The following is a 27,755-nucleotide window of genomic DNA, read 5'->3' as shown; positions in this document are numbered from 1 at the left end:
TTGTATCTCACACGTGAACCATAGCAAGTAGCTCATGTGCATTGGGAATCTCTTGCAAGCAAGTTATATGTTACATATGCACAATATGCAGCTGATATGCGAGATATGTAACGCACAAATTCGCTTCACTAGCAGTCAACGCTCCTCATCCATTTTTGTTGAGAGCAAACAAGACCTCAACGTAAAACATATTTAAATACCTTAATTGTAGCTTCTCCATTTACGTGAGCTCCAGTGTGACCCAAAGAATGACTAACGGAGATGTATATTCCTGATCAGAAGGGTGCTGATGTGTATTCCTGGGCTCAGTAAGCGCCGCTAAAAAAATAATAATAATGTATAATATAAACACTATATATTGAGAGAGAGAGAGCGAGAGAGAAAGAGTGAGAGAGAGATTTGTATGTTGTTCTGTTTGGGGCACTTTGAGAAGAGCACAGGTACACAACCAGAAAGTGCAAGAGGCCCTTCCTTTTTCTCACAGGGCAAGTCTAAGATTGAAAAGTGTTTGAAATGGTCTGACACAGACCAAGGTAAAAAGAGTCCTTTCATTACAAATGAACACAGACGCGACTGCCCATCAAAATATGGATGTTGTTTGTTCCTTTGCTTGCCGGAGAGCAGTCAAATCAAACCCCTCGTCCGTGGAGCAATTTTCTCTGCCCCACGGGACCACTCAAAACAATATAGAATTGTTCGCCAAACTGAACATCATCAAAATAAGTGAATAAGGTAACTTGGTCACTGAATGGTTGCAAGTTCACAAAGGTTATATAGACTTGCATGGACTGGACCCCGGTGGAAAAAATGTTGGGGAGCACTGACATGGTGGAAATTTCGTTGTATTATTTAAGCAAATTCATCCACGTTGATACTTGAGTTCAATGCGCAACGACAGTCACACCTTACTGATCTCATGGTTCATATTCACAATTTTTCAACAACTACATCAGCACAATTTGTTTTCCGCCAGTTGAGCTGGCCACTTCATTAGGGATAGCATGGAGGAGGTTGATCGAATGCAAATGTAATGTTCTGTCTTTAAAAGAATTGAAATAGTGCAAATTGAAATATATTTATGAGAAGAGCAGTGTCGACAGTAGTTTTGTCCTTTGGTCAGTGATTGCTTTCTCATGAATCTGTTATGAGGAACATTCAAGTGCAATTTGCATGTTTTATTAATCCCACTAAAATGGCAGGCCCCTTATGACGTTATACTGAAAAAGGTGTTTCTAATGTGCCCTTAGTTTGGAAAGGTGAACATGGATCAAAGTGGCTTCCTTACCTTGGTCTGGCCTCAAAGTCACGCTGCAAACAGAGAGAAAGACAAAAATTTACCAAGAATAAAATACTAAAAGTAAGTGTGCAGGTGTCATGGGTAATAAAGTACAAGGTAAACAACATAATTCACATTAACTAGGGCCACAGCTGGTGTGGCTCCAAAACAGGCCCATAAATTCTCACTCTCACTTTGTGACCACAGGGAAAGCCGGAATCGATCCAGACACCTCTGAACTGTGAGGTGACGTGGTAACCAATGCTCCACTCAGCCGCCCATACATGTTTTAAAGATTTATAATTGATTTTATAATGATATAGTTTTTTTTTTCTCTGTCACGGATGGTTTTCCTCCTAGTCAGGGATAGACCCACAACCAACTCATCACTTGCTTGGGAGCACAGAATGCTAACCGCTTAGCTAATGGTCCAGGTTGCGTGCACAGTGCACAACACAGTACCGTATTGGCCCGAATATAAGACGATGTTTTTTGCATTGAAATAAGACTGAAAAAGTGGGGGTCGCCTTACATTCGGGGTCTAGACATTATACCCATTCACAACGCTAGATGGCGCCAGATATCTTTAAAGCGAATGCCAAAGTGAACCCCTGCAACGAAGAATCTCAGCTACTCTCAAATTTAAACCAGTTTGCATTATTTTATTGCAATGTTTTTCCTTATTCAGATTTGTTTCAAGACTACAGTTACAATTAGACTTCACTTTGATGGTTAATGCAGTTATTGCAATTTTGTTGTTTTATCACAGAAAAACACAAAAACTAGAATCCATTCATTTACAAATGTGATTGCACTTTAGTTTACATATTTAAATGTTCAGATATTAAGATGTGACAGACAGTTTTTGCATGATTTGAATGAGGCAAAATAACATGCTTTTTCTCTCAAAAATATTGTTATAATCATTTGTTTCAGATGTAATGTAATTATTTTCTGTATAAAAATGTAATTTGGTGTTCAAAAAGTCTTTTTTCAAATTTGAGTCTTGAAAAAGAGGGGGTCGTCTTATAATCAGGGTCGTCTTATATTCGGGGCAATACGGTATTTCAAGGCTGGAAAAGTTGCTGGTGTTTATTATTATTTAATATTGTTACTAATGTGGCAGACCTATGGACCAGGCCTCTCACCCAGCAGCCCTGCAGTTTGGGGTGGAGTTGTTTGTGTGCCCTTTGTTGCATCATGTTGTATTTGTTGCTTTGAAGACTTGAATTTTGCCAATGTTGTTGGCAGGCAGTCTTGGAATAAACGTGTTTGCAAAGTCAGCTGCGTGTGCTTCATACTGCCACACTACGATATAGTAAGTAATTTAAGCAAATTTGTTATTTTAGAAGTGTGTACTAAACTGGTAGTCACTGAAAGTAATCCGTGCCCAAGAAGTAGCTCTTGCTTTCAAAAAGCTTTGCGAGCCCTGGTGTGGGTAAGTGCACTCCATTTAACATTATGACCAAATTTCATTTTTCATTTTTTTGGACTATGACGTGTTTTTTTGGCCAAAGTACAATGAGTGACCCATTTAAAGTGATTTGGGATTTGCTGTTTAAATGGTAAACGAATAGCGAATGCAGATTTTGGGTCTAATCACCATCAGCAATCAATTAATGAACGAAGCCCATCATTTCTCAGTTATAGGAGCAATCCGCAGCAGAGATACAACCACGACTGATACGTAACTAACCCATTGCAGCATCAAGAGTAAACTAAAGATACCCTGGCTGATGGTAACCTAAGACAAATACAGCAATGTGATGTTTTAATTTGTAGCCACAGAGCAGTAAATGCTTCCTCTTCAGTTTTTAAAAGAGAGGTGAGGGAGCATGTTAACTGTTACTGGGTTTAAAAGGCAGAAGAGTGAAGATACAGTTCGAGCCTCTGGAACAATCAAACCACAGTCATTTATCCTGACAAAGGCTGACAAGCATAGAAATAGATACACTTATCAGTAAAGGCATAATTTAAGGTGGCTAATTTCTTTTCGTTAGAACCATGCACATTTTCTTTGTGTGGCATGTTTAATCTTACCAGCCAATAGCATGTAATTGCTTATTGACAAGGTTTTCTTAATAGACCCATTCTCTGCTTGAACATTAAATGCATTATTTAATTGCATCAGTAAGATCAAACCCTCGGGTAAAAATGTTCCTTCTCCCTTCCTTCTACTCAATAACTTGTTCTAATGTTGCGGCGATGCCTCGCTGATGGCTTCTTGTAAACCGTGCAGAAATGGGCAAGTTCATGAAACCTGGGAAGGTGGTAATGGTCCTGGCTGGACGCTACGCCGGCTGCAAAGCTGTCGTTGTTAAGGTAAAGACACACAACAAGTTTTAAAACGACAACCAACTTAAGCATTAGATTTATGTCAAGGAAGGAGCTCGTTGTAGATTGCTTAACGTAGCTGCCGTAAAACACAACTGAAATAAAGACACCGTAAAATACAACTGAAATAAAGACAAATGACTTACCATTTGAAGTAGTAGCAGAAAGATGTTTTTTGAGCCACAACATTACAGAAATGTTTCAGCGTCGTGCTGACATACATTGTTTTTAAGAGGCAATCTGCATAGTCTTTTTGCTTTGTATAAAATGACTTGCAGCACTGCATCTTACAAAGTTGTGGAACTCTTCTTTGTGTGCATTTGCATCATACTCCCCCCAGGTGGCTGAGGTGCACACACCAAAACAAATTGAACTTTTATCGCAAGACACCAAATGTAATTAATTCCATTTGAAAAGTTTCTGACATGAAGAGTGTCTTCCATCTTGTGTGAATCAGAATATCGATGACCATGCCCTGGTGGCCGGCATTGACCGCTACCCCCGCAAGGTGACCGCTACGATGAGCAAGAAGAAGCTGGCTAAGAGGTCCAAGATCAAGGCTTTCATTAAGTTCTTCAATTACAACCACCTCATGCCCACCAGGTTGGTGCTCTGGCTGCACCTTTGGTCTGCGTGCTTGGAAAACACTTTGCATTTGGAGGTTTAAATGTTTTTGTTGCATAGATACTCCGTGGACATCCCCCTGGATAAAACTGCGGTAAATGAGGACGTCTTCAGGGATCCCGGTGTAAAGCGCAAAGCCAGACGATAAGCAAAGATGAATTTTGAAGAGAGGTGAGCTTCCTTTTCCGGAAAGTTCCAACCTGTTAAATTCACCTTGGTGTCATCTTGATTGGGTCCATTGCCCTTTTGCAGGTACAAGACAGGCAAGAACAAGTGGTTCCTTCAGAAGCTCAGATTCTAAAATTCTCTCAATTTCACTAATAAAACTGTTAAAAAAATGTGTTTCTGCTAAGCCTTTTGAGAGTTCTGTAATATGATAATTATGAAAAAAAACTGTGACTTATAGTCCGGAAAATATGGTAATTCAACTGATGTGTAAAAGATTTGAATAATCATTCAATGTGCGCTGCTGCATCTCAGTAACTGTGCATACTGCGTATACATGGGGGCACACATTTATAATTCCTGCAATGTGAGATAATTGTTGTAGAAACGCCACAATTAATTCATTCATGCCAAAGCGGGGCATAATGGTTTCAGGCATGGTTGGGCTGGCTGACCGACCGACCAATAATATTTAAGGATGACCTAAGCGAGGTACACAATGAATGAGCATTCTGTTAGACTGTGAGCTTTTTCGGAGTAGGAGACACCATTAAGAAGTACAGGATGGGTCATGAGGATGGAGAGAAGGTTACCGTTAATCGATGCTCCAGTTCTGATGCTCCTACGATGGCTTTTACTGCCAGTGAGGGGCTCATTGTTGTTGCCTTGTCCAACAAGCATAGCTGGTGTGTAATGCTGGCCATTTCTTCCTGGAGACGCTCAGTTTGGACGTTGATCTCTGCAATCTTCTCTGCAGCAGCTGCTGTCAGGAATGCCTCTTTGAGGTCTAAAAGGTGTAGAGTCCTTTTTTCTTCCAGAGATACCGCTCTGCGAAGCGCATCAAACTGACTGCTCACATATGCCTCCAATTCCATTGTCGACATCTAATGGTGTAGTTGAAAGGACAGAAAAGTATAAATAAATGAAAAAATAAACCATTGGATTTATGTCAATGCTTTTCTATAGAAGTCTCTACTCAAATAATTAATACATAACTCTAGTCAGTTCTAAAACATACATTTTCAAGAAATGTGTCCCTCCTTACATGATATATTACTGTATTTACACAATTAGTGGGAATAGACTCAATGGCATATGGGTAAGCGGTGGGCTAAGATTAGATTTTGTGTATTTAGACAATCCCTGCTGAGGGAGGACTTCGTTTTTGTTCTTTTCAACAAATGAAATACAATATGTTGACACTCTTAGTAGCTCTGTACTTGACTATATACAGTACAATACGACATACACTTCGTAACCCATACGAATTGAATTAGGCTATATACGTACTTGACTATATACAGTACAATATGATGTTTCGACTTCGTGGGGTGCTGGACTTACAACACCCTCTGGAGCACACAAAGCGAAATAAGTGACGGGGATCATGCCCACATTTTAGGGTTGAAGTATGTTAATAGCTCTACTTAAACAGCCCTAAATGGGACTTAAGTTCCCCTCAGTGCAATTAGTTTATACTGCTGACATAAACACTATAATAGATCTCCAGCGAGCATCTCCTCACCAGCATGCAGAGGACTTCATAGGCTTCAGCAAGTAAGGGGTCAGCACATTTGATAAGACGATATAATCACATCTTGCCATAAGTCAAACAAGTGTAATGAGGCAGGGTAATCACTTCACAGGGCAAGCAAAGGGTAATAATTGTTTAATTCGGTGGTATCTTTTTAGTTTACAAATTAATCGACATGCACCTCAATAGACAAACATAATGTTTCCACTGGTAATGTTTAACCTGTCAAGCTGGAACATTCAACACCACCGCCAAATGTCAGTTGTCAGTCAGATAGAGTGGTAATGGTAAACATGAAATAAACACACTATTGTAAACTATTTAAACACCTGAGATCTCATTGAGGAATCTTGTTCAAAGGTATTAATATCTGATTACAAAAAACTCACAACCAAGAATTTACATCCCCTAGCTCCATAGATACACTTCTATATGTTACTTTTGCTACTACAAAAAACTAGAGTGATGTCCTTGTTGTTGTTGTTGTATACAGCAACAACATGGTTGTTCATAATTTATTTTTTTGTCCAAGTGTCCGAATGATCTGCTTTCTGGGGGGTTCATAAGAGTCTTTATAATCCAAGTTTCAGATATTGCAATGAGGTCTAGGGCACTGGCCCTGCTTGGAATGCTAGACGTGATATAAGCCGATAGTCATAATAACTCACAGTATATTTTATCATGTTGACATGTCGACATTGGTATTGTTTTAGCAATGAAATCTTCACTGTTTTTGTAAGGCCTCCTTCTGATTCAGATTAGCGAGCAAATCACTCATGATTATTACCGTTTTTTTTTTTTGTCTTTTCTCATATTGACTTCAATTGATACACATTCTAATACATTTTCTACCACCACTGACAAGGAATCTAATGTTTCAGTATAGAGCATAACTCCTCCACTAGATTTGTTGCTCCTGCAGACAAATTTGTATCCTTCAAGGTGGAACCCCGCCTCCAAACATCTTTAGTTCAAGTTTTTCAAAGACCTAATCCAATGCCAATAGATAGTCCTGTGTTTTTCTAAAGTTGGCGTTTAAACTCCTGCTGTTGCAATAAATCATGGACAGCTTTCCTTCCAAATCAATGCGGCTGTTCAACTGATCCTCAAGTAGTATCCACATTTGTCCATTTCATTACAGTAGTAAAGCAGTCCGGATCGATATCTTCATTAATCTCGATAATGATTATTCATTTCCCAGTTTATGTTGTCATAACACAGCCAAATCCACCAGTTCTTGCAATTTACTTTATATTTATTAACTACAACAATTAAAATGTGAAATGAACAATACAGATTTACTTCAACAAGTGAATATTATTTTCACACCAAAACGTCTGTATGATGCTGTGACTGATTCCCCGGGGGTAAACTTCATGCATCCCATCTGGAGACGGAGACTGCAGAAGCTCTTTCGACGTAGTACTACAGCAGGCCATCTGTTTGGCTTTCGAAGCACTGAAACTGCTCACTGCCATATTTATTCTACCTCTATTTCCGCACCAAGGATGTCTTTAGTTATCACTCATTACATAAAACAAAACAATAAACACAGTCCTCCCAAACAATAAACTGAGTCCTCCCATCTCAAGTTCCTATTTCCAATGTCGAAAATCTCAATTCTATATTCAGTCAATCAATCAACTATTTTTATTCGAACACACCATTTACATTTACAAGCCATTATGCGCCGATATTCCAGTGTATATAAATGTTGTGGCTGATTCTTATTTTTTTTTTTCTTATATTTTATTATCTTATATATTTGATTCTTTCACATACCAACTAATCCATATTGGCAATTTATTACTTTACAAGCTGTCAGTTGGCCTCTAGGAACGAAGGCAATTTATTTTTATTGTGTGGCACAAACACCATTTGTATGGCAAGATAAAAAAAAAAATACTTATACTCATATCTAAGTACGTCAATTAATTTAAGGCATTTTTATAACCATTTACATGTATGTGGAAAATGTCAAAAAAATTTAAAGAAAGCAGTCCCTTGAGTACGGTGTCAGCCTTAACATCCACTTAGCCTCTCCCTGCTCACTTTCTATGAATGTAAGTGGAAAGAAAGCAGTGAACATAAATCCAGGGAACACTGCTGCGTCCATTAACCAAGCCACAACAGGAATTCTAACATAAATCTGATCAGCCTTATTATCTTATCTGACACATTCTTTCACTACCACAGTCAATCTGGAGGACCGCCTCCAATCTCCGCCCTTTCAGAGGTTTCCCGTGGCCTCAATGGCAGATGGGGCCTTGAAGCTAGATCCCTGTTCTTTGTTTACTGGGAACAGCAATGTGCTCTCCTAACTTTTAGTTAGAGAATATATTTCCCTGAGAATATATCAAGCTTGCATGGAAGATGCATTCATGCTTGCTAAACTTCATTTGCATTGCAGTCAAGCTAAGGTCACAAAACAAGGCCTCAGGAGAGCCTGCTCATAAGAGATGATAAGAGTAAGCATTGACCGATGAAAGAGAAATCAGAAAAAAATACAAGCTGGGGTAGAACATCAGTTGCAAGCTACCTCTGTATGTGTTTCTGTTTTGGAAAACAGCAGAGGAAAATCTAGACTTTACTAGGCCATTATAGGACGTTTTAGAATTTAAAAAGTTAGATTTTAGTTAGCAATTATATAAAAAAAAGACCTTCAATAAAAGTATTAATGGAACATTGGGAGTAAATGGATGTGTTTTTTTTAACATTTTCTCACATCTTCTCGTCCTCGATCAATGTAAAGTGCCCCGTTACTTTTGATGCCACTCTGATCTCAAATATTGGTCACTATTAAATTTAACTCTCACACAAACAACGGTTATCGATGTGGTACAATCCAGGTTATCTTAAGTCAAATGACACCCTAGTAGGTTGTGACATATTAACAACAGAAACTGTTGTCGTCTGACCTTTACACCGAGAGTCCTCAATGCGTTGTCGTGTCTGTTAGGTGTCAGGTCTGCTGCCTCTCCTCCGAGAGCCCTGCCCCTTCCCTTCTGTATGAGAGCGACATCCAGCTCATTATCATGCACTCTTGCCTTGATCTGCACTTGTATTTTATAGTCCTATCCTGTGACCTGTCAGGGTTCCCGCACCGGCATCCAACTGAACTTTGTAGTACTTTGTTGGCCTTACCTCACCCATTGCACCTGTTCGTCTCATTGCACACCCCTCTCCAGAGTCGACTCCCATGGCTCATTCTTCAACGCATTCAAAAAAAGAATATTTAACCCATACTTGCTCTTGGGTCCCAATTTTCACACTTATCCCTGACAATAGTAAATTAGAAAAGACAACTACAACAGAAGTTCAGCGATACACTCCACAATGGTAGATTGTGGGGTGATGTGCATACAAAGCCCAGAACAAAAGATATACAGTACTTTTCCATAATTAAAGATGGAACTACGTACGGGTTTCACAATTATTATTTTTCTAGTATTTTTGCAATACAATATATTAGATTGAAAGGGCAATACTTTTGAACAAAATCCCTCAATATTATTGTGGGAATGGGCTGCACTACTACAACTGAACACAATTCTTAACTCGTCACAAATGTCATGCAGTTAAATTTAAAAATCACAAGAGTATTTTTTTAAGTACTTTTGGATAGCACAAGGTGGACTAGAGCTGCAACAATTCATCAATTAATTGACAACTAATAGATTATCACTATTAATTGCTATTTTTTTAAATGAGTATTGAATCAAAATTCAGCTTCCCAACACTAAATTAGTTCAGTCCTCCCTGCAAGCAGAATGACTATCTTTGTGTTGAATCAAAATAAAACACTTGCATTTAGTAGGAAAACAATAGGTAGTAGGAAATACTAATTGATCATATGTTTGTGCATTTTCTGCACTGTCAATTTAAAAATAATATCCTATCTTTGAATAAAAAGGGACAGAAAATAAAACATGTTTTTTTAACAAAACAATTGACAGATTAAACAATTAGTAAAATACTTATATGCAGGACTAACACCCACATATTCAGAGAGGAAAATAAAAAGTTTTAGACAAAAAACGTTTTTTGTTGACACCTTTTGTTTGTTTCTTTCTCACACAGAAGCCCAAGTAGCAAACCAAGCCACCTTCTTTGGGAATGATACTGAGTCACTCAATTAAAATTCTGTGAGCAGAGGCAGGGCTACAGACTTACGACGCAATGGGAGAAGGGGGTAGAAACGAAAAGTAGAAGGAGAGAGGATAGAACAAAGTAGATGAGAGGAACAACTATAAACAACTGATGTATGGAGAAACACAAACAAAATCTTTTTTTTTTCAAAGTCTATCCTGGTTGTTCTTGAAGGTTTTACAAGGCAGAGAAGATATATTGAGCCAATGCGCACACAGATCTTTGCACCAAGATACTGAGATTCCACATATCTTTGCATGTCGATGTGTCAAAAAGTGTTTGGAGATGTGACATTCCCTTTCATGTAAATAATTACAAGGTTAAGTTTTAAAGAGTCAATGATAATTTCATCTCAACCTGCCCACCTCATTTCTTCTTCCTTCTCAAACTCTTAAATCCATTCATACAGTACAACTCTAACTTGTGCAACTTATGTCTCGTCTCTTTTACTAGCTCTCTCACACAGAGACCTTTCCTTACCAGAAGCCGTCACTCTGATGCTTGCCTGCCATGCATAATAATGCAAGCGCTGACATTTGGGAGTGCAGAGAGGACACGCTTACAAATCCACATAATATCTCTACCATTGCCCGAATAGCAAGCGGGGAAGTGGGTTTCGGCCGATGCGGTGCACCTCTATACCCATCGCTACAGCAGATGACTGATTAATGTAAAGGCAGTCCTAGGGGCACTACTGATATTTCAGTTTGATAATAAGACAGCTGTCGGTTACTTAAATGAATGCTATTGAAGTTAGATCAAATTTCTGCGGCTCTGTTCTCATTTCTTCCACTAGGTTCAGACCTAGTTAAGGTGGAGCCTACACAGGTGGCTGAAAAAACCACATGCTCTCAATGATGGATGACAGTCTGAGACTGCGGTAGCTAGACCTGTCCTTGATGCACACTTTGACATTGCGCATTACACAACAAGTGCAGTCAAGTGTTATTTGCAAAATATGTCCCATGACAAAAAAATACACGTTTTGCAAAATTGTGGTAGATATATAGATTTTTTTTATATATAGATACTGTGACCTCTTTTCACAACATCATTTTCTTTGGCTGATTATAGAAATGTGTACCACAATAAAAAAACATAATGTTACAGTCTATGGTGGTGGGATATCAGAGGTGTTAAACTCAAGGCCCGGCAGCCAGACCGTTTTATCTCACCCGAAAAAGCAAATCATGTATCAACTTCATTTTTCTTGCAAATTGATGTGTATTTGTGGTGCTAAAATCTATACGGGATGACAATCATAAAGGCCCCCTGAGGGAAACCATAACCATGATGTGTCCCACGAAAAAAATGACACCCCTGCACGAAAAGAAAGAAAGAAGAAAGTCCCAATGATTGTCACACACACATCTGGGTGTGGTGAAATTTGTCCTCTGCATTTAACCCATCCCCATGTGATTTTAATCCATCCCCTGGGGGAGAGGGGAGTAGTGAGCAGCAGCGGTGCCGCGCTCGGGAATCATTTGGTGATCTAACCCCCCAATTCCAACTTATGTGAAAGCAAAGGTACAGCTTTATACCATCCCACTCCTGTAAAGTTACCATTTAGAAAAAACCAATGCCGAAAAATGTAATGTGCAGCATTATCAACCACTCTGCATAATTAAATTTAAAATAAGAATATTGCTCAATGACTGTGGGAATCGCTGCTCACACTTGATCTATTCCAGTCTCATCAATCAGTTGAGCACGAATGATAAGTTATAAAATCCGAACCAAAAAATTAAGCAGCAAGAAAATGCTGTCAGGGGTTCCTCTATTTTCTGCTGCCATTATATCTATATTCGTAAGAATGGAGAACTTAAAGCTAAGGCGCTATCAATATAAGACAGTGTATGTACATCTGCGAAGAATAACAGAAGGGGAATGTTGTAATTAACATGTAAATTGTCCCTGTAGTAATTACCCAGAATGTATTAACTGCATTAAATCAATGATCGTTATTTACCACTGTTTGAAACACGTAACACATACCGTTAAATCCTTGAATTAATTAATTGATTTAGGTCCACTGGGGTTTAAGCCGCAAAAGAAAATGTGGTCAGACATGTTCTCAATTTTATATAAGACAATGATAGAATTAGCCTGATCTTGAATGTGAAGGGGTGACATCAAGAGAAGTCAGTCATCACACAATAACTCCCAAGTCTCTTATACAAATATATCAGCATGAACCAAATCCAGGCGAGCTCTGGTCAATGAATGGCGAAGAATGATAAATATGTGTATAAATTGATTATTCACTTGGTAAAATATGGCCCTCACCACTTCGATGACACAATCTACAAACTTGTCTTTGCCACTGCACTGTCTGAGCCACAGAACTAGAAATGTACAAATGAGAAACAGCTCAGCAATGACACTTCAATTTAGTTCATGCAAAAATAATACACATTTAAATTTGAACTAAAGGTCGTCTCATTCCAAGACTTGTATTTGTTTGACCATTTTATTAGGGGTCTAAAAGCAACTAAATATATTCATATTATTGTGTTGCCATACTAAAGAAGAACATTTCTTTCTTATAGCGTAGCATAGCATATTGTATTTTTTTTTAATTCAAGTAATAATCATGTAATGACATAATGTGCTTGGCTCACAACCTGCAAACCCTGCAAGGCTACAGAGAAAACTTTAATTGGTATCTGTCATTTTTTGTAGTCACAATTGATTGAGATCATTGAACTCACCTCTGAGTTTTTCTTTTTATTTGAGATCTTTTCTTCTATGTGTCGTGTGCAGTCCAGCAGGTCAAAACAATGCCTACTCTACAAAATGAAGACAAACAGTAAACACAATGTCATTATCAATATCATTAGTCATAATAATGTATGTCACTTATAGAATCATTCAGGTTTGAATTGCTGGAATGGTTTCTAGAATAGCTGTAGTAGTATGAGGCCAGTTAGGTCAAATTTGATGGGGCAAGGATTGAAAAACAATCAAAGAAATCCATTTCGCCCATCCTAGAGTTCTCTCATAGGAATAGACAGAAAGAGGACAAAAAGCTTGAGTGATTTTAGCATAAATAATACAGCCTTTGGCTGTGAGTGACCCCCTTTGTCTCGCGCCAATCCATATGTAGCCCTAATGGAAGAGAAAGTGTTGCAGCTAATGTGAGCTACTTTGTTTTTCAGAGTCTTAGCAGCAGGACGAAGGACACTCCATGATGGTTATATTGTATATTTTACATTTATCACAAAATCTGTACTGTATATTTTGCTGCTAAAATGTCTAGCTTTCTTACTCTACCTCACTTACATCAGCACATTTTTAACAGAAACGTTTGGTGGTGAATATGTGCCACCATGTCACAAATGTAATTAGTGCCTTTGTTCTGTTACTGTTGTGATATGGCCATTTTGTGATAGGATTGTATTAAAGACGGTTCTGACGGTGACTTACATTGAAATGTATCACCCTAAACTACTGTCACAATGGTTTGCATTAAAAAGAGTTATGTCCCATGTGCGAAACTCACCTTCTGCCAGATGTAAGCTTCATGCAGGGTAATAATCTCATGTGCCTGGTGCTCACCCTGCATAGCACATATGACACAGATGATCTTTTCATCTTGTTTACAGTAGAGGGAGCCTTCGTGCCCATGCTCCGGGCAACGTAGCCTAAGTACTGACACAGTGTCCTTCTTCACTGCCTCTGTAGCAGTCATGTCCTCTTGGCCATCTTCTGAACCCTCAGCCCCCAGGGGATTCGTGGATTCACGGCCATTCATATCATCACCAGTCTTGTCTACAAGTGTTGCTTGTGCCAGACCTGCATCCTGTTCATTCAGAGACCCCGTCAAAGACTCCTCCTTAGTACCACTTCCAAATCCGGAGTGTCTATTTGCGTTAACTCCAGTAGAGTGAGTCCCCTCATGGATATAGGGTGTTAGCGGGTGATGTGTACTGGAGCCATGTCTGTCAGCATGCAAACAGCAGAAGGCAAAGCCACAGGTGTGGCATACTTGCGTGGCCAGTTGAGCCTCATCAGGCTCACATGCATCACATGTTCCATCCATCTGCGGTAGCTCCTCCAGACTCATGATTCCTTCCAAAGGTTCTCCTTTGTGGTCCCTGAATGCTTATAATATACCTGGGTGGTAGATGACAGCATCTTATAGAAAATACAGTGAGTAAACGAGAGGATAACAACTAAGAATGCTTCTATGAGTGGATCTATTACTCACACAGTGCAAAGATCGAGACACACAAGACTAATTGCCGCTGATATAATAAAACAGAAAGAACTGGATGGAGGGAGCCCACAGAAACAAGCTTTACCAAAGTACACAATTTTACGAAGGCAGGAAACAGGAAGGAAATTTTGCAGTCATGGAACTATTTGACTGCAAACACTCACTTTGTTTACCGACTCACAATAAGAGCTGGCTGTGTAGGCTGATGTCTGAATCCACACTAACACAGCAAACAAGACTAGCAAAGCAAATGCTTCTAATAATATGTTGGCTGTTGCTACTTGGGTAAGAACAATTATCTGGACCAAATGGCATGAACATGCAGCATTTAATACGGTATTTTTTTCCTCATGTCTGAGACAACATTTTGTGCTCCTGCTGATGCACATTTCATCTACATTCCTCCACAGTTTATATATCAAATTATTGCAGTAAGGTATTGCATTTTTTCCATTTGTGCAGTGCAAGATGTGTGTTCTTTCAATTCCGTTGCCATAAATCTAAATATTATTTGCTGTTGCTGTATTTATATTTAGTTCAACATATTTCATAGAAAATATGAGGTTCACTCGCGTGCGTTTTTCCATTCGTGTATGTGTGCGCCTGGAGACGGGGGTGGGAGGAACCAAAGTGACCATTCAAGCTATGACCGCCGCTGCACGTTCCTACTAGCGACATACACACACGTCTCGGGTGGGAATGAAAATAAAAAACATTACATTTTATCATCGTTATTAAATTAAGTGTGATATTTGCAGGGTGCTTGTTTGCACGAACACACACGGTCCTGGAGAGTTTATTAAGTTTACTTACTGATCGGTGTTTTCGTGCCCCCACCTCGGCTTTTCTTACAAGCGCTTGTTTAGGACGAGTCAGCTGATGCTTTACAGCTATCTTCATAGGAGTTGGCGACGTGCTTAAATTTACTGATCTCCCAAAGTAACTTTCACTTTACAATGTTAAATGGTAACCGAGCGAGCAGAGTTTACTTCCTTGTTTTTTTTTACTTCCGGTAAGACGTCACACACGCAAGCGTAATAACAAACATTACGTCATAATAGTGTGAGTTCAAATCGATCTAAATAAATCAATTGGAATTTGGCGGAACATTATTTTTGATCATTTTATTATAGTAATATTGTGACACTAAACGTGCTTATTCCAATGGCTGCATCGTAATGAATACAAAATTAAGCTTCCCAGTTGTGATGAAACTATTCATATTCAAATAACTGTGCTGATTTTTTACAAGTACTAGTAGCAAGTGAAAAAGGTCCATATTATATTAATCTTTTTTTTTTGTGGGGGGGCGTTAAAACTAGTTGGAGAGCTCACAGGCCTTCACTTTGACATCTCTCAAGAGCAGCGTTTCCTAACCTTGAGTAAAAGCACATCTCTTATATGGGGTCTCACTTGGGCAAGCAATGTACAAAAAGTGGATAAACAGGTTAAAAATGTTGGATGCACAGTACTGCTGAATTCTCTGCGACAACATACGCAAAACTAGATTATATACTTCATTCAAATCTCCTGATTTTTTGTTTTTTGAACACTCAAAGCAGAATGATGACATCTAAAATGAGCGTGTGTTCTTTTGGAAATTTGGCAAAATGTGATGAAACAGTGGGGTTTTACCATGCCATTACTGTGTACAAAGCTATGAGAAATAAATTGGTTACTTGAGAAGGAAAAAGCATAAAATTTGTATTTTAATGATGATATCATGCAAATTTTCCCAAATTCGCCTTCTGTTCCTTTCATAAACCAGCCATAAGAGGCCGAGGAAAAGCATTCGACGTCCAGATTGACAGAGAGAAGAGACAATCTAGTTGTCCTATGTGTTGTGTGCTAAAGAGGCTGCTGAGCTGGTTTTCACACAAGCAGGATTTGGCCCACAATTGTTGCCCTTGCTATGATTTAAATGACATGCCATAAACAACAATAAATAATGTTCCAAGAAGATTAGAGTTTCCACTCCAAGAGGAGAATGGTGCTGTTCTCGTCAAAGAAAAGAGGATTGCTTTGCAAAGATAGATAGCGCCATGTCATGTTTTTATGGTGGGTGACTGAAAATATATTTAGCTGCAATCAAATCAAATATTTCTGGGCATAAGACATGCTTAAGTCATATGAATGTATTTGCTGAAACTTTCTTGAAAATATTGAATCATTGCTACTAAATACCGCATTTTGATAACTATACCCAACCCAAGAGCATACATCTCTCTGTGTGAAATGTTACTACTAGACACCTGATTGTTAAATGAATAAATTGTTACATTGTAAATTGTACAGTTTCAGGTCTTGTTTCTAAAACCTTCAATTGTCCAATCCATCAAACACCAAACAAGAAACATTGGCTCCAGCAGACATAAACAGGCTTTGCATCAATAAAATATTAATTTAACAAAGAATTGGTCTACCAAAAACACATTTGCTAATTTTTTATATTAATATCACAATGAACTCGACAACTGTCAAAAAGAAATCTATATACACACACATAAACTTTATGGCTCAAAGTTTACGGGAATGCCAAAGACGATCGATTGATTTGCTTTTGATGGTTCTTAAAACTTAATCAAAGGAAATGTATGTTGTGTCTGCCAATGAAACACTTTGCTCTAGGACATAGTTCATGTTTTTGCTTTGGCGTCTGAACAAAATTGAAATGTTCGACCTAGGAATCTTAATGTCTAACTCAACGAACCATTTCAAATTAATTCTCCATGCTCTAGTTCTCGTTTGTCCCACAGTGTCAATACCTCTGAGGTATTTTGACGTGTGTCATGCAAAGGAACTCATTACTCTCTTTCTCTGGATTCATCTCGAGAGCCATTCTGCCTCTCCACCTATACTGTAAATGAAAATATGTTCTGAAAATTCCCTCATACGTTCTTACTTTAGCAAATGGCGGAGGCGGAGAATACCTCCTTTGTAATGTTAACGTTCAAAGTGGGGAATAAAGTATTCATTTGTTGTAGTTGTACTAGTAGGTCTGAACCTTTTCTTGTTCTGCTTCAATGTCTTGGCGTTAATTGCAGCATCCTTGTTTGATCCTAACTCGCTATCAGCCTCTTCTACACACTCTGTGATCAGGGTAACTCTATCACCACTAATTGTAGGGCAGAGATATACAACGAGAAGATTTCTTTTGCTTTTATGGTTGAGTCTTCTCTTAAGAGAGGCAGGAACTGAGTCTCTGGGGATCACCGTACATGATTAGTGGAAGTGATTAAAAATGGAAAAGGGTATCTGTGGTCTTTAAGATGAAATAAAATCAAATTCAAGTAGAATTTACTTGTTTGGATCATCATGACCACCTGTCTAATATTGTGTAAGTCAAGCTATTGGTGCCAAAATATTTTGAGCTCACTGAGACATGGAGTCCAGATGGGGTACTGTGGTATTTGGCATCAAGACAGGAAGTAAATTGATGGGAATGCCATGAAGGAGACTTGTGCTCCGCTGTTTAGCTTGCAAAGATCTCTGTGTCAAGTACAGAGTGTACCTTTTCTCTCATCCAAAGTTAACTGAAATAGGCTCCAGCTCACTTGCAACCCTAATGAGCAAGCAGTACAGAAAATGGATGAATGGATGGGCGGATGGATGAATGGATGGATGGACGGACGGACCGACGGATGGGCGGGCAGTCGGACAGATGCATGCATGAATGGAACACTATATAGCAAACATTCAAACCACCTCTTGTATAAATAAATAGGTATAAGTATAAACATGTTAACATAAAAAATGACTTTACATGCAAAACAACCACAACCTCAGTTTTTTACACACTCTGGCACAGCTGGACTGTCCAGCCATTATGGATGGCAGAAGATACTTGGCAGGTCATTTGTGTTTTACAGTAATGACATTCGGTGTGATCCCTCTCAGCAGCCCCCTAAATGTGGTCAATATTCTTGTGTGCTCCCTGATGTTTCACATCCTGGCACTGGTGTGGATTTGAAATGTTCATAGGATAAAAACTCATGTCTGCTGCTATTGAAGCCTTGAGTAAAATGAGTTTGTTTTTTTGTTCTTTTTCTTTAGTGAGGTGGAATGAGCAGGAATGCTCCATGATGAGTGGATGGAGGAAAACACCACTTTCAAAACCACCCCTTGATGAGGAATAGCATTTTAACATGGCTAGTACCTAGTAGCTCCAAATAATTGATTCAGCATGATACCGGTCCTTTAAATGTGGGTCACATTTACTCAGTCCTCACTAAAGCAACCTTTCCCTACAAAAAAGGCAAATCTTTGGATTATGTTTTGTTGATATCATCACATGGAGGAGAGAACACAAGTGAAAATGAAAAAGAGAATGAAAACAGGAAAACATTTTTAAAAAGGAATAAGGAGAGAACAGGTATTGTAAAAGGGTTGGGTGGAGGAGTCAGGAAGACACAGAGTGAAAGGCTGGAGATAGAATTTCATCTTCACAGATGAGAAAGTAGTCTGCAAGCAAACAAAAGGATGAAAAGACGACCTGCGGCGTTTCTCCGATTGACAGTTGGACAGGCTGCCATCTTCCTGCAGCCCCTCCCTCTCACGCTCTATCCTACTGTGAATCGCCACTGTCAACGATAAAAGCAATGATCGGCCTGCCAGAGGGCGAGCACTGTGCTGTGTCAGCAAACATTAATGGAAAATTACCTGTCAAAGCAGGTGGGTGGAGCTATGAAAAGCAGAGTGGAAAAGAAAGGGGAGGTGAAGAACACGTGAAGGAGGAATTATTAAAAAATCTAAGGGCTGTCAAAATGCTCATTAATTTGGCTGGCATTGTGATTCGGTGTGTGTTTGTGTACATGCCTTACAGTCTGCCACTCTTTGTCCCCATCCTGTGAATGAATTCAAGACTAGTCACAGTGAAAGCAGATTATGAGATTAAATGGTGTGCTTCTGGGAAATAAAACAAAAGCTAAGCACAGTGGTTGGATGTACTCAGCAAATGGGGTCCATTCGGTGCCATTCCTATGTATAGCTCCACTGTATAAATGCAATAGGTCATGTGACTGTGTGAAGTATTGCAAGGCAAAATAAGAAGAGAAAGGTTAAACTGACTTTGCGCAAGATAAGCGAGAGCAGAGAATTAGAAGGCTATATCATTAGCATGGGCTTTGGTTGAGGACTAACCTGCAGAGAATCACAATGACTGCTTTTATCTCTCACACAGTTGCAATCCTTTTCAAAATTGCCTTGCAAATACATCGCTTAATCCTCAAGGATTAACTTGTATTTGCATGCATGTGTAGCTCCCTGAGGAAGAATTTGTTAACAAATGTAAATATGGAATCAGGATTTCAATCACAATGGAGGAGAGACCAATATCATCTTTTCAACCCCCTCTCACCTCTTTCCCTTCATTCCTATTTGACTTTCATCCTTCTCGGGTTCCCACTGTATGTTTTGAAATAAGATCTGGTTGCCTCCAAAAAAATTGGGTCCCTTCAACAACACTCAGCACGGCAACAGATGTGTGGCACTAAGCGCGAAGGGGAAGGGCAAAGGGGCAATTAGAAGGAGACAGAGGAATGGAATGAGAAAGGGAAATAGTAGGGAATGAAAAAGAGACACACGGGGGGAAGGGGAGTAGAGGTGAGGGATCACTGGGAGCAATGAAAGGTGCGAGGGGGGTGGGGAGAGCAATGGAGAAGCCCTCGGAGGTTCTCAAACACTTTGCACAGCAGATGCCACATTCTGTCTGGCACAATGATATGTGTGGGCCGCCTCTATTTATACCCTTTCTGTCTCACGTCGAGGCAAGCATACAGGTCCGGAATTGGGTGTTTGCACTTTTGCTGGCTCATTGCAATGACTGCCAACAAAGGTGACAAATTTAAAGAAGAACCAACAAAAACAGTTCTAGCAAAGCTTCACCATGAGCCATGAATAGATTGCAAAATATATATAATATACTAAAAGTAATATAATTAATGTATGTTTTATTACAATTTACTTTGTAACATAAGTTACCTTTAAAACTCAATGTTGCAGGTGCACATTTTGCTTTCATGACTGACTAGCCAAGTTGGCAGGCTAAACCTCAATGACAGCTGGGAAAATGATCAAACAGTGCCTTTTGGATCACCCTAGTTACTGAAAATAACCCAGAATTGGAACAGGGATAGTTCTTTTAATGATGACAACCAATGGGGAAGTAAAGAAAAACTGAAGTCTTACTGTGTTTATTTTGGTATTCATCACACGTCTTTACTTTCAGGGAGAAATGCTTGACAGAGCTGAAAAACATGCAAGGTGTTCTTGTCCATACTATTTGTGCTAGCTGCTTTGTTAAGCAAAATGCCTTGAAATATGTAGTTTTTGTCACACTAACATGTACTAAATCTTACAGAGGCAGACCTCAGAAAAAAACACCGCTCTGCACAGCCATCAATGTCAGTGACCAAGAGCCCCAGCAATAGAAAACAAGCAAGTTGAGCACACATGAAAATGCAAATCTATTCACACATGCACAAATATAGCTAGATACACATTTCTATATGACCTTGGATTTTACATGCAAAGTCACCAGCTAGCTCAAGAAGCAGATGGCATTTTAAAGTGGCGGAAATATTGTATCCAGGTGCGATAAAAGAAAATTGGAGGCAATCCACAAAGGGTCACCTTTGAAATCATGAGAATGAAAATCCAAACCTTGTCTTTATTAATTATGTGTGTTAGAGGAAGATAGACATCTTAAATGGGGCTGCCTGATGCTCTTGTCATGGTGCATTAAAAAAAATGAAATCAAACCCATATTGAACGTGTGCACTGCAGCTGTCAAAAGCACAGAGCATAAAATAATTGTGAATATTTCTATGAGGGAGTTTCACAGAGAACAACAGCAACACTTCCTGTACTTTGAAGTGTCCTTTTACTCTTTTTCACCCATGCTGCAACCCCCCTCCCCCTTACAAACTCCATTGGCAGGCCATCAATCTCCACTTTCATCTGCTGGTGTGCCTCAGAAGTTCAGGAATGTCCTTATGGTATTTGGTGCTTGTGAATTATGGGAACACCTGGAATGCATAAAGCGGTCCAGCACTAGTGGTATACTAAGAGGTGTTGCTGGGCATCCTTAAATCTATAAAAAGCAACATGATGACATCCAGCTAACCAGATGGATTAGTCCGAGGTTAACTACCTCGGAACTCCTAATTAAAATTGAAAACATAGATTACAAGACTGGTCTTGTGATTCATGCTCGCTTGCCAAGTTTCAACAACATATGGAAAAAGTAGTGCAGAGAATTTAAGGGAGGAAGTTTGTTTTTAAAGCCTGGGGGGTTATAAAAACACAACATGGCTGGGGTCAGTGTCTGACCTGACTCTTGCAGTTTTGCACAGCATGATCAACACACCGTCTCTCGATAGTTGCAACATGGTGTGTTTGTCTATCTGTCAATGAGGGACACATTCACGGCTACGGTTTTCTTTCAGTGTGTTGCACGCATGTTTTAAAACTTTGTCCATATATAAGATATATACATTTGGCCCGCGGGCCGGACTTTGGACACGCCTGCTGTAGTGGCTCAATATTGGTCCATATATAAGGCGCACCTGATTATTAGGCGCACTGTCGGCTTTTGAGAAAATTGGAGGTTTTTAGGTGCGCCTTATAGTGCGGAAAATACGGTATTTAGATATACTTTGGTTAAATATTTTTTCTTTTTCTGTCTTCTGCTTCTCCACGTTCTGCCCTGTTCTTCCTTACCTTATTCTTTTCTTTGCTGAGTCCCCCCCCCCCACCTCAGAGCGCTCAGCAAACAGCTGTGTTTCCTTCAGATTTTAGAACGAAGGGGGGGAAAAAAGAACAGAGTTGAAACGATTCAAGCCGGCTGCCATATCTCTCTTTTGCTTCTACACCAAATGAATTTAAGCATGACATCGAGATCACAGTCATGCTGGGAGAAGGGAGGAATTCCACCAGCTGGTTTAAGGAATGTTGAACCATGTCTGCACTGAACAATTAAAAGTCAAGAATGTGTCTCTGCCAGCACCTGATTTGCTTAATTAATTGATGTAATTATATTGTATCCCAAACATTCACATAAAAGACATTCAATACACACAGCATTTCTTAATAAAAATGCCAGGAACGAAGCCATGCAGATGACAAGCTCTATGTTATTAAATGAAAAGTGAAGTGCCCATCAGAGTTATTTGTCAATGCTATAATTTCACACGCACGCACGTACGCACGCTCACACGCACGCAAAGTCTCACAGTCACTAAATGTAGTTTTTCATTTCCTACTGGATGGCCATGAATTTTGCCATTTATAGTGACATACTGTTTGTCAAACCCCCAGGTGTTCAATAAAACTCTCTCATCGCCTTTTAAAGATAAATGATATGATACAAATCAGTTTCAAATTGAAATAAGATGAAACAAATGACAGCAGCCCCCCCAAAAAGATTGCCTATGTTGAAGAAACCACTTTGGGAATGATAAACTAAATAAACTTGCTTTCCAACAAAACTGCTTTTGTAGCTGTCTTTGGAGTTTGCTCAAAGGTTTAGCCCCTACCTCCAAACCAAATGATGTTTTTACAATGTACCGTAAATATTTCTTCACATAACCAATAGATGTGAGCAAATATAATAATAATAATAAAAAGATCATTAAATCATAAAGGGACACAGTGGTAACAGATCCAGATTTACTCTCTGTGTTACTGGGAGGATATTCCAGGATTTAGGTTCGGAAATGTGTCACTATGCTTGCTCTGGTTTTCTTTTGTTTAAGGTAGTGCTACAGTGAGTTGCGGAAAAACGCTAGACTTGCCCTGCAGGTGTATTGTAATAACTGGGTCTGTCTGGGCAACTTCCTTTTTGAGACAAGTCAGTAAAGCGTGTGACAACAGCTATGTGCTTCACTCGACAAGTGGGGGAAGTCAAAAGACTACAGTACTGTGTATGGAAAAAAGACTTCACAAAGGACCAAGTGTGTCTCCAACCACATGACCACTGCCATGACCTCTCCAATAAAATTAAGAAGTGCTCTGTTGTTCTGCTAGCTGTGGGACAAGGAGAATCACTCTTTGTGAGACTCTTGGGTGGTTCTATCACATTACTTGGGAATTCATAGGCTTGGTATAAAATGCAGGTCAAACTCGGGATACAATTCCAAATTCAGGTCTATGAAATTTCAACAATGGGCAACACAGAAAAACAATCAAAAGTAAATACTGTATCCTACCTGCTTCCCACTAAGATGTTAAACGCCTGAAATATTCCTGTATTTGCACATCTAAAATGAATCTTACTAAATGTAACGTATTGTTCCAAGATGCAGAAATTGGCTATGATATTTTTTTATTCTTCAAAATGACTGACTGAAAAAGGTCATAAAATCAACAAAACTAGTGATAGACTATAACTTTGGATCATACAATGGTTCCTTGAGATACGAATTTACTTTTTTTCAGGACCATATACATAACTCCCAAAAACTTGGATCATCTACCCCCATTGTAATAAATGAAGTGCCTGATATCCGTCCCAAACTACATTCAAAACTTGCTGGCAGCTTGAAAATGGCCGACTCCATCTTTAAAGAATTGTAAGACTGTCACATTGAAGGCTTTAGTAATCCCATTTTTTGACACAACATTTAATTTTCTTTTTTAGGTTTAGTTTGACAATGACCTTCAAATACGAGCGGCACTGAACAGCTTGAAGTCTCTTTTTTTTCTCCATACAGCCAAACTGCAGCTTATTGTGAAGTAAGTTGAGTTGAGTTCACTGTACCATACACATTGTATCTCATGTTTGTTTTTGCAGGTCAAAGCAAAATAATAATAATATTTATGACTCGTATCTCAAAGATTCAAAATTCTGATAAAAGTGAGATCTTAAACCAAGTTAATGCCGCAGGATTATCAGTCCAATTTTAGCCCTGAATCTCGCCTAATGACAATCGTAGGTCGATCCCAATTCTAGTAATGGCTTCAAAGATAATTTTAGCAGGCTAATCTCGGCCGCTCAGAAGGACGATGATGCGGTGCGAAAGTCATGGCACACCAAAAAGTCTCTTTTCTGCTCAAAACAAATCAAAAACTGTTGTTTCCGTGTTCATTATGTTTGTTTACTCCGAAGTCACGTTTAATCTCGGGAGGTTTTGCAAGATTTCCCATCTGACATGGGAATTATTCATAAATCAAATCCCTTTGTGTGTGATGTGTTGCTCTTGCCGTGTGGCGGTACGTTCAAAAGTGTTATACTCGGGATATGTTCTCATCCCTCGGCCTCGGCCGACAATTTTAAAATCTCGCCCCAGGCTCTACACATTGCCAGAGCACATAAGAGAGAATAGGATTGCACTTTTGTGATGTTAGTCATTGCTCTGTGAACTTGCTTTGAAGTCTTGACTTTGGTATTTTGACTGTCACCAGTTTGTTTTATGTTGTGCCACAAGTGGAAAGGAGGAGTGAGAGTTGGAACTGCCTGAGATACCAAGGACACGATGCAAAGCTTTAAAAAAAGAACGCTCAAAGTTGTAGGATGGTGACGGAGACAACACCCAGTGTTTTATTTTCTCTGACTCAAAATGGGACCATCATTTTCAAAGGGATATTATAACCTTGATAGTTACCGAGGTAATGAATCACTTCTAGGATTTTCTTGCCAACTTGTTGACCTTTAGAAACAAAGCGCCTCTGTTTGTAGATTTGTGGGCTATAGCCACTCTGGTTGATGGTCTCATTTTGCACTCAACCCAAAGCCGACTATCCATCAACTCACATCAGCATATATTTGTATTATCGTGCCACAATTATGACAGATTGCCCCCAGTCTTGTACATGCTGCACTTGGTGGTCTCATCTCACCATCAGAAGGTCATGTCAAATCCTATTCAAATGACAATGAAGCCATAAACCCACTTTTGTCTGCCTCTGGTGAGCTGTTGCCTTATCCCACTGATACTGAGGGAGAGAGGCTCGCACCTGGATCCAACCCAAAATAGTTACCTTAAATGCCTGTCCGCATCCCTGCATGCTCGAGTGCCCTCTGCTTCTCTCACTAGACTCGTTGTCAACCATCTACTTAACTGATTGACTCTTCCGACACCTTCCCACTGCTTCACTCGTTCCTGCATGGAAGTACAACATTGTGGATTATGGAAAGCTGCACTGCCTGTGCAGTAGTACAGATTATGATGGTGTCACAAACACACAATTTACATAGAAATGACCAAATTACAGAGTTCTCGCAGTGTCAATAGATGCTATAATTCAAGAGCACCACCTTGGATAGGTTACACTCGGAAACCAGCCGAGCAAGGGAAGCAGCAAGGGATCAAGTCAGCCCGGAGGAATGTGCTTTTTCAGCAGGGTCGAAGAATTGTGTCATCACAAGTCCTCTTGCCCTTCTGTGTATTGATCCTCCCTGCACTTCAGGCATGTCTGGCACAAAGCTTGTATGACTTTGTCGCAGCAAACTGAGCAAATCACAAAACCTTAAAACAAGCACTTTAAGGCCAATTTATACTGCAAGTCTCAGTGCCTGATTCTAATTTAGTGCCTCTAACTGCTTTTTCTTTCTACTTTGGAGTGCCCATTAATCCACTAGTGACGACCCTGGATGTTTGAATCAGGTATGTTGAGGCAAGGAGAAAACAGGCAGGACAGCGGTCCTCGAGGACCGAGTTTGGACACGCCTCCGGAACAGTATTCATATTTGCTAAATTACTTAATCATGTTCATTCAGAAATGGGCAGGTGCAGGTCTTTGCATAAATTTTCAAGTGCAATGTGTTAGAAAAACTAGAGTGAAAAGGAAAACTTACGAGTCATTTCCATAAGCACACTAATTCTCATTTGCATAGAGATGAACCTAATGCAAATGAGTATGCTCTAGAAAGTGGCACCCTTGATGCAGCAAGGCAGCATAACATGGAAATACCAACAGCTGAGCATGTCAATCACAGGTTATGAAGAGAAAAACTGACTGCTGTGAAATAAGTATTCTAAGAAACTGATTTCACAATCTGTGAATAAAACAAAGAAATACTAAGCAACAATATCGACAATCTATGATTCGGTAACATTCTTTTTTTTTTTTTTTGTAGTGGTAGTTGTAGTCGACCAGGTGTGAAATTACATGAAAAAGTTTTTGAAATAAAAAAAAAAAGAATTGTGAGTGAGTTGAGGTAAATGTTGCCATATTGCAGTGTAACAGTGTGCCTAATTTAGACAATGCTGCCCTCACACTAAGTTTCTGGCAGCTAGGGTGGGCAAAGCTCAGCCATTTTCAAGGACTAAAAGAAGCACATAGGTCGGTCAGCAGAGCTGCAGCGTTAGCACTAATTAGCTGAAGCTAAAACCATTATTTGCATTAGCATCTAATAACTGGCACATATGCATCTGTTCAGCGGGTAAGGGGTTCGGGGTTAGGATTAGCGGACAGAACCTGCCAAGCTGTAAATGTGCAGCTTTATGTTTGGTGATATGGTCTTCACATGTACAGATCTGCACACTGATAGACAAGAGTATGTTAGTGATGAAGTCTATGAGTTAAAAATATGTCTTTACGCGGGCTCACTTATGTATCTATTCAGACTCTGGGGTGCTTTGTATCAAGGACTGACCTGGTCATGGTAACATAATGTGTAGCCTACTCTGCATTGTCACTACAGTAGAGTGCTTAGTCTCAACCTCTATATCCCCAACCAATTTCAAGAGTGATGCAAGTGGATCTCAAGTGTGCTGTGGTTATTTATTCTTTGTTTATTTACACCCCAGAATGTCAAAGGCCTTCAATAAGGACATCTGGGATCTGTTTTCAAAGGTGAAAACAATTCATGTCTCCTTCATAGCGCAACTCATTGTTATCTTTGAGCAGAGGCGTAGCCAGGAATTTTTCCAGTAGGGGCGCACGCCCACAGGAAAAAAAATCGAACATCACCCACGCCGTTCGCTGATCGCTAAAACAACATCCGGGTCCGGGAGGCAAACGGTGAATGGATAACATCGCGCACATAGAATAGCGCAAGCACATTCGCGCAAGACCGAAAGAAAAAAACGTCATGAAAATGAAGAATCGAAAAAGCTCGATTTTTTTCAACCGGGGCGCAGGGAGTCCTAACCGGGGCGCCGCCCCGGCTCGCCCCGGCTTGGCTACGCCTCTGTCTTTGAGTGCCACATTGAAAGGGTTTTTGGGATACTCTCATAATTGTGAAAATAAATCAAATTTATTCAGTAAAGAATTCTTCATATCAGGGCATTTACTGTATGTAAATAAATAAATAAATAAAATAATGTGACACTATTTTCTTTATGTGAAGGAGTGTTAATGTTTACATTCGTTTAAATTAAAATTCAAACTCTGCAGGACATTTTGGAGACAGACTTTGAAGGGTGAAGCATAACAAATAAGATGTACTTGAAATTAATCTGGATTTATTTTGTGCAAAGACTACCATGAAGTAAAAAACAGACAACCTCAAA

At 39.5% G+C, this 27,755-nt stretch overlaps 2 protein-coding genes across 3 annotated transcripts in view; one reads left to right on the top strand and one right to left on the bottom strand.

The window, feature by feature from the left end:
• Nucleotides 1-15,314, bottom strand: part of trim44 (tripartite motif containing 44) — a 29,047-nt gene extending 13,733 nt beyond the window's left edge. The window contains exons 1-5 of one of the 2 annotated variants that reach the window (XM_037254575.1): nt 15,115-15,314; nt 13,585-14,219; nt 12,794-12,871; nt 4,993-5,283; nt 1,286-1,308 (exon numbers count right to left, since the gene is read on the bottom strand). In XM_037254575.1, coding sequence (XP_037110470.1) covers nt 1,286-1,308; nt 4,993-5,283; nt 12,794-12,871; nt 13,585-14,148 — 956 coding nt within the window. In that variant the 5' untranslated portion in view covers nt 14,149-14,219; nt 15,115-15,314. The remainder of the gene's footprint in view (nt 1-1,285; nt 1,309-4,992; nt 5,284-12,793; nt 12,872-13,584; nt 14,220-15,114) is intronic. The other variant, XM_037254574.1, reaches the window with a different exon arrangement.
• LOC119124518 (60S ribosomal protein L27-like) lies at nt 3,506-4,401 on the top strand. Its single transcript, XM_037254576.1, has 3 exons — nt 3,506-3,598; nt 4,068-4,213; nt 4,295-4,401. The coding sequence occupies exons 1-3, from the start codon at nt 3,518-3,520 to the stop codon at nt 4,380-4,382; spliced, it is 315 nt and encodes a 104-aa protein (XP_037110471.1). The 5' UTR covers nt 3,506-3,517; the 3' UTR covers nt 4,383-4,401.
• Nucleotides 15,315-27,755: the final 12,441 nt, after the last annotated feature.

Source organism: Syngnathus acus, chromosome 6 (genome assembly GCF_901709675.1).
Source record: "Syngnathus acus chromosome 6, fSynAcu1.2, whole genome shotgun sequence".
Taxonomy (NCBI): domain Eukaryota; kingdom Metazoa; phylum Chordata; class Actinopteri; order Syngnathiformes; family Syngnathidae; genus Syngnathus; species Syngnathus acus.
Note: the sequence above shows the minus strand (reverse complement) of the source record. Positions and strands in the feature narration are given on the sequence as shown.

Bases quoted from the DNA above. Each gene is read 5' to 3' on its own strand.
- LOC119124518 (XM_037254576.1), top strand. From the start codon at position 3,518: ATGGGCAAGTTCATGAAACCTGGGAAGGTGGTAATGGTCCTGGCTGGA. The intron at 3,599-4,067 runs GTAAAGACACAC...TGTGTGAATCAG, and splicing joins GCAAAGCTGTCGTTGTTAAG to AATATCGATGACCATGCCCT. The intron at 4,214-4,294 runs GTTGGTGCTCTG...TTTGTTGCATAG, and splicing joins AACCACCTCATGCCCACCAG to ATACTCCGTGGACATCCCCC.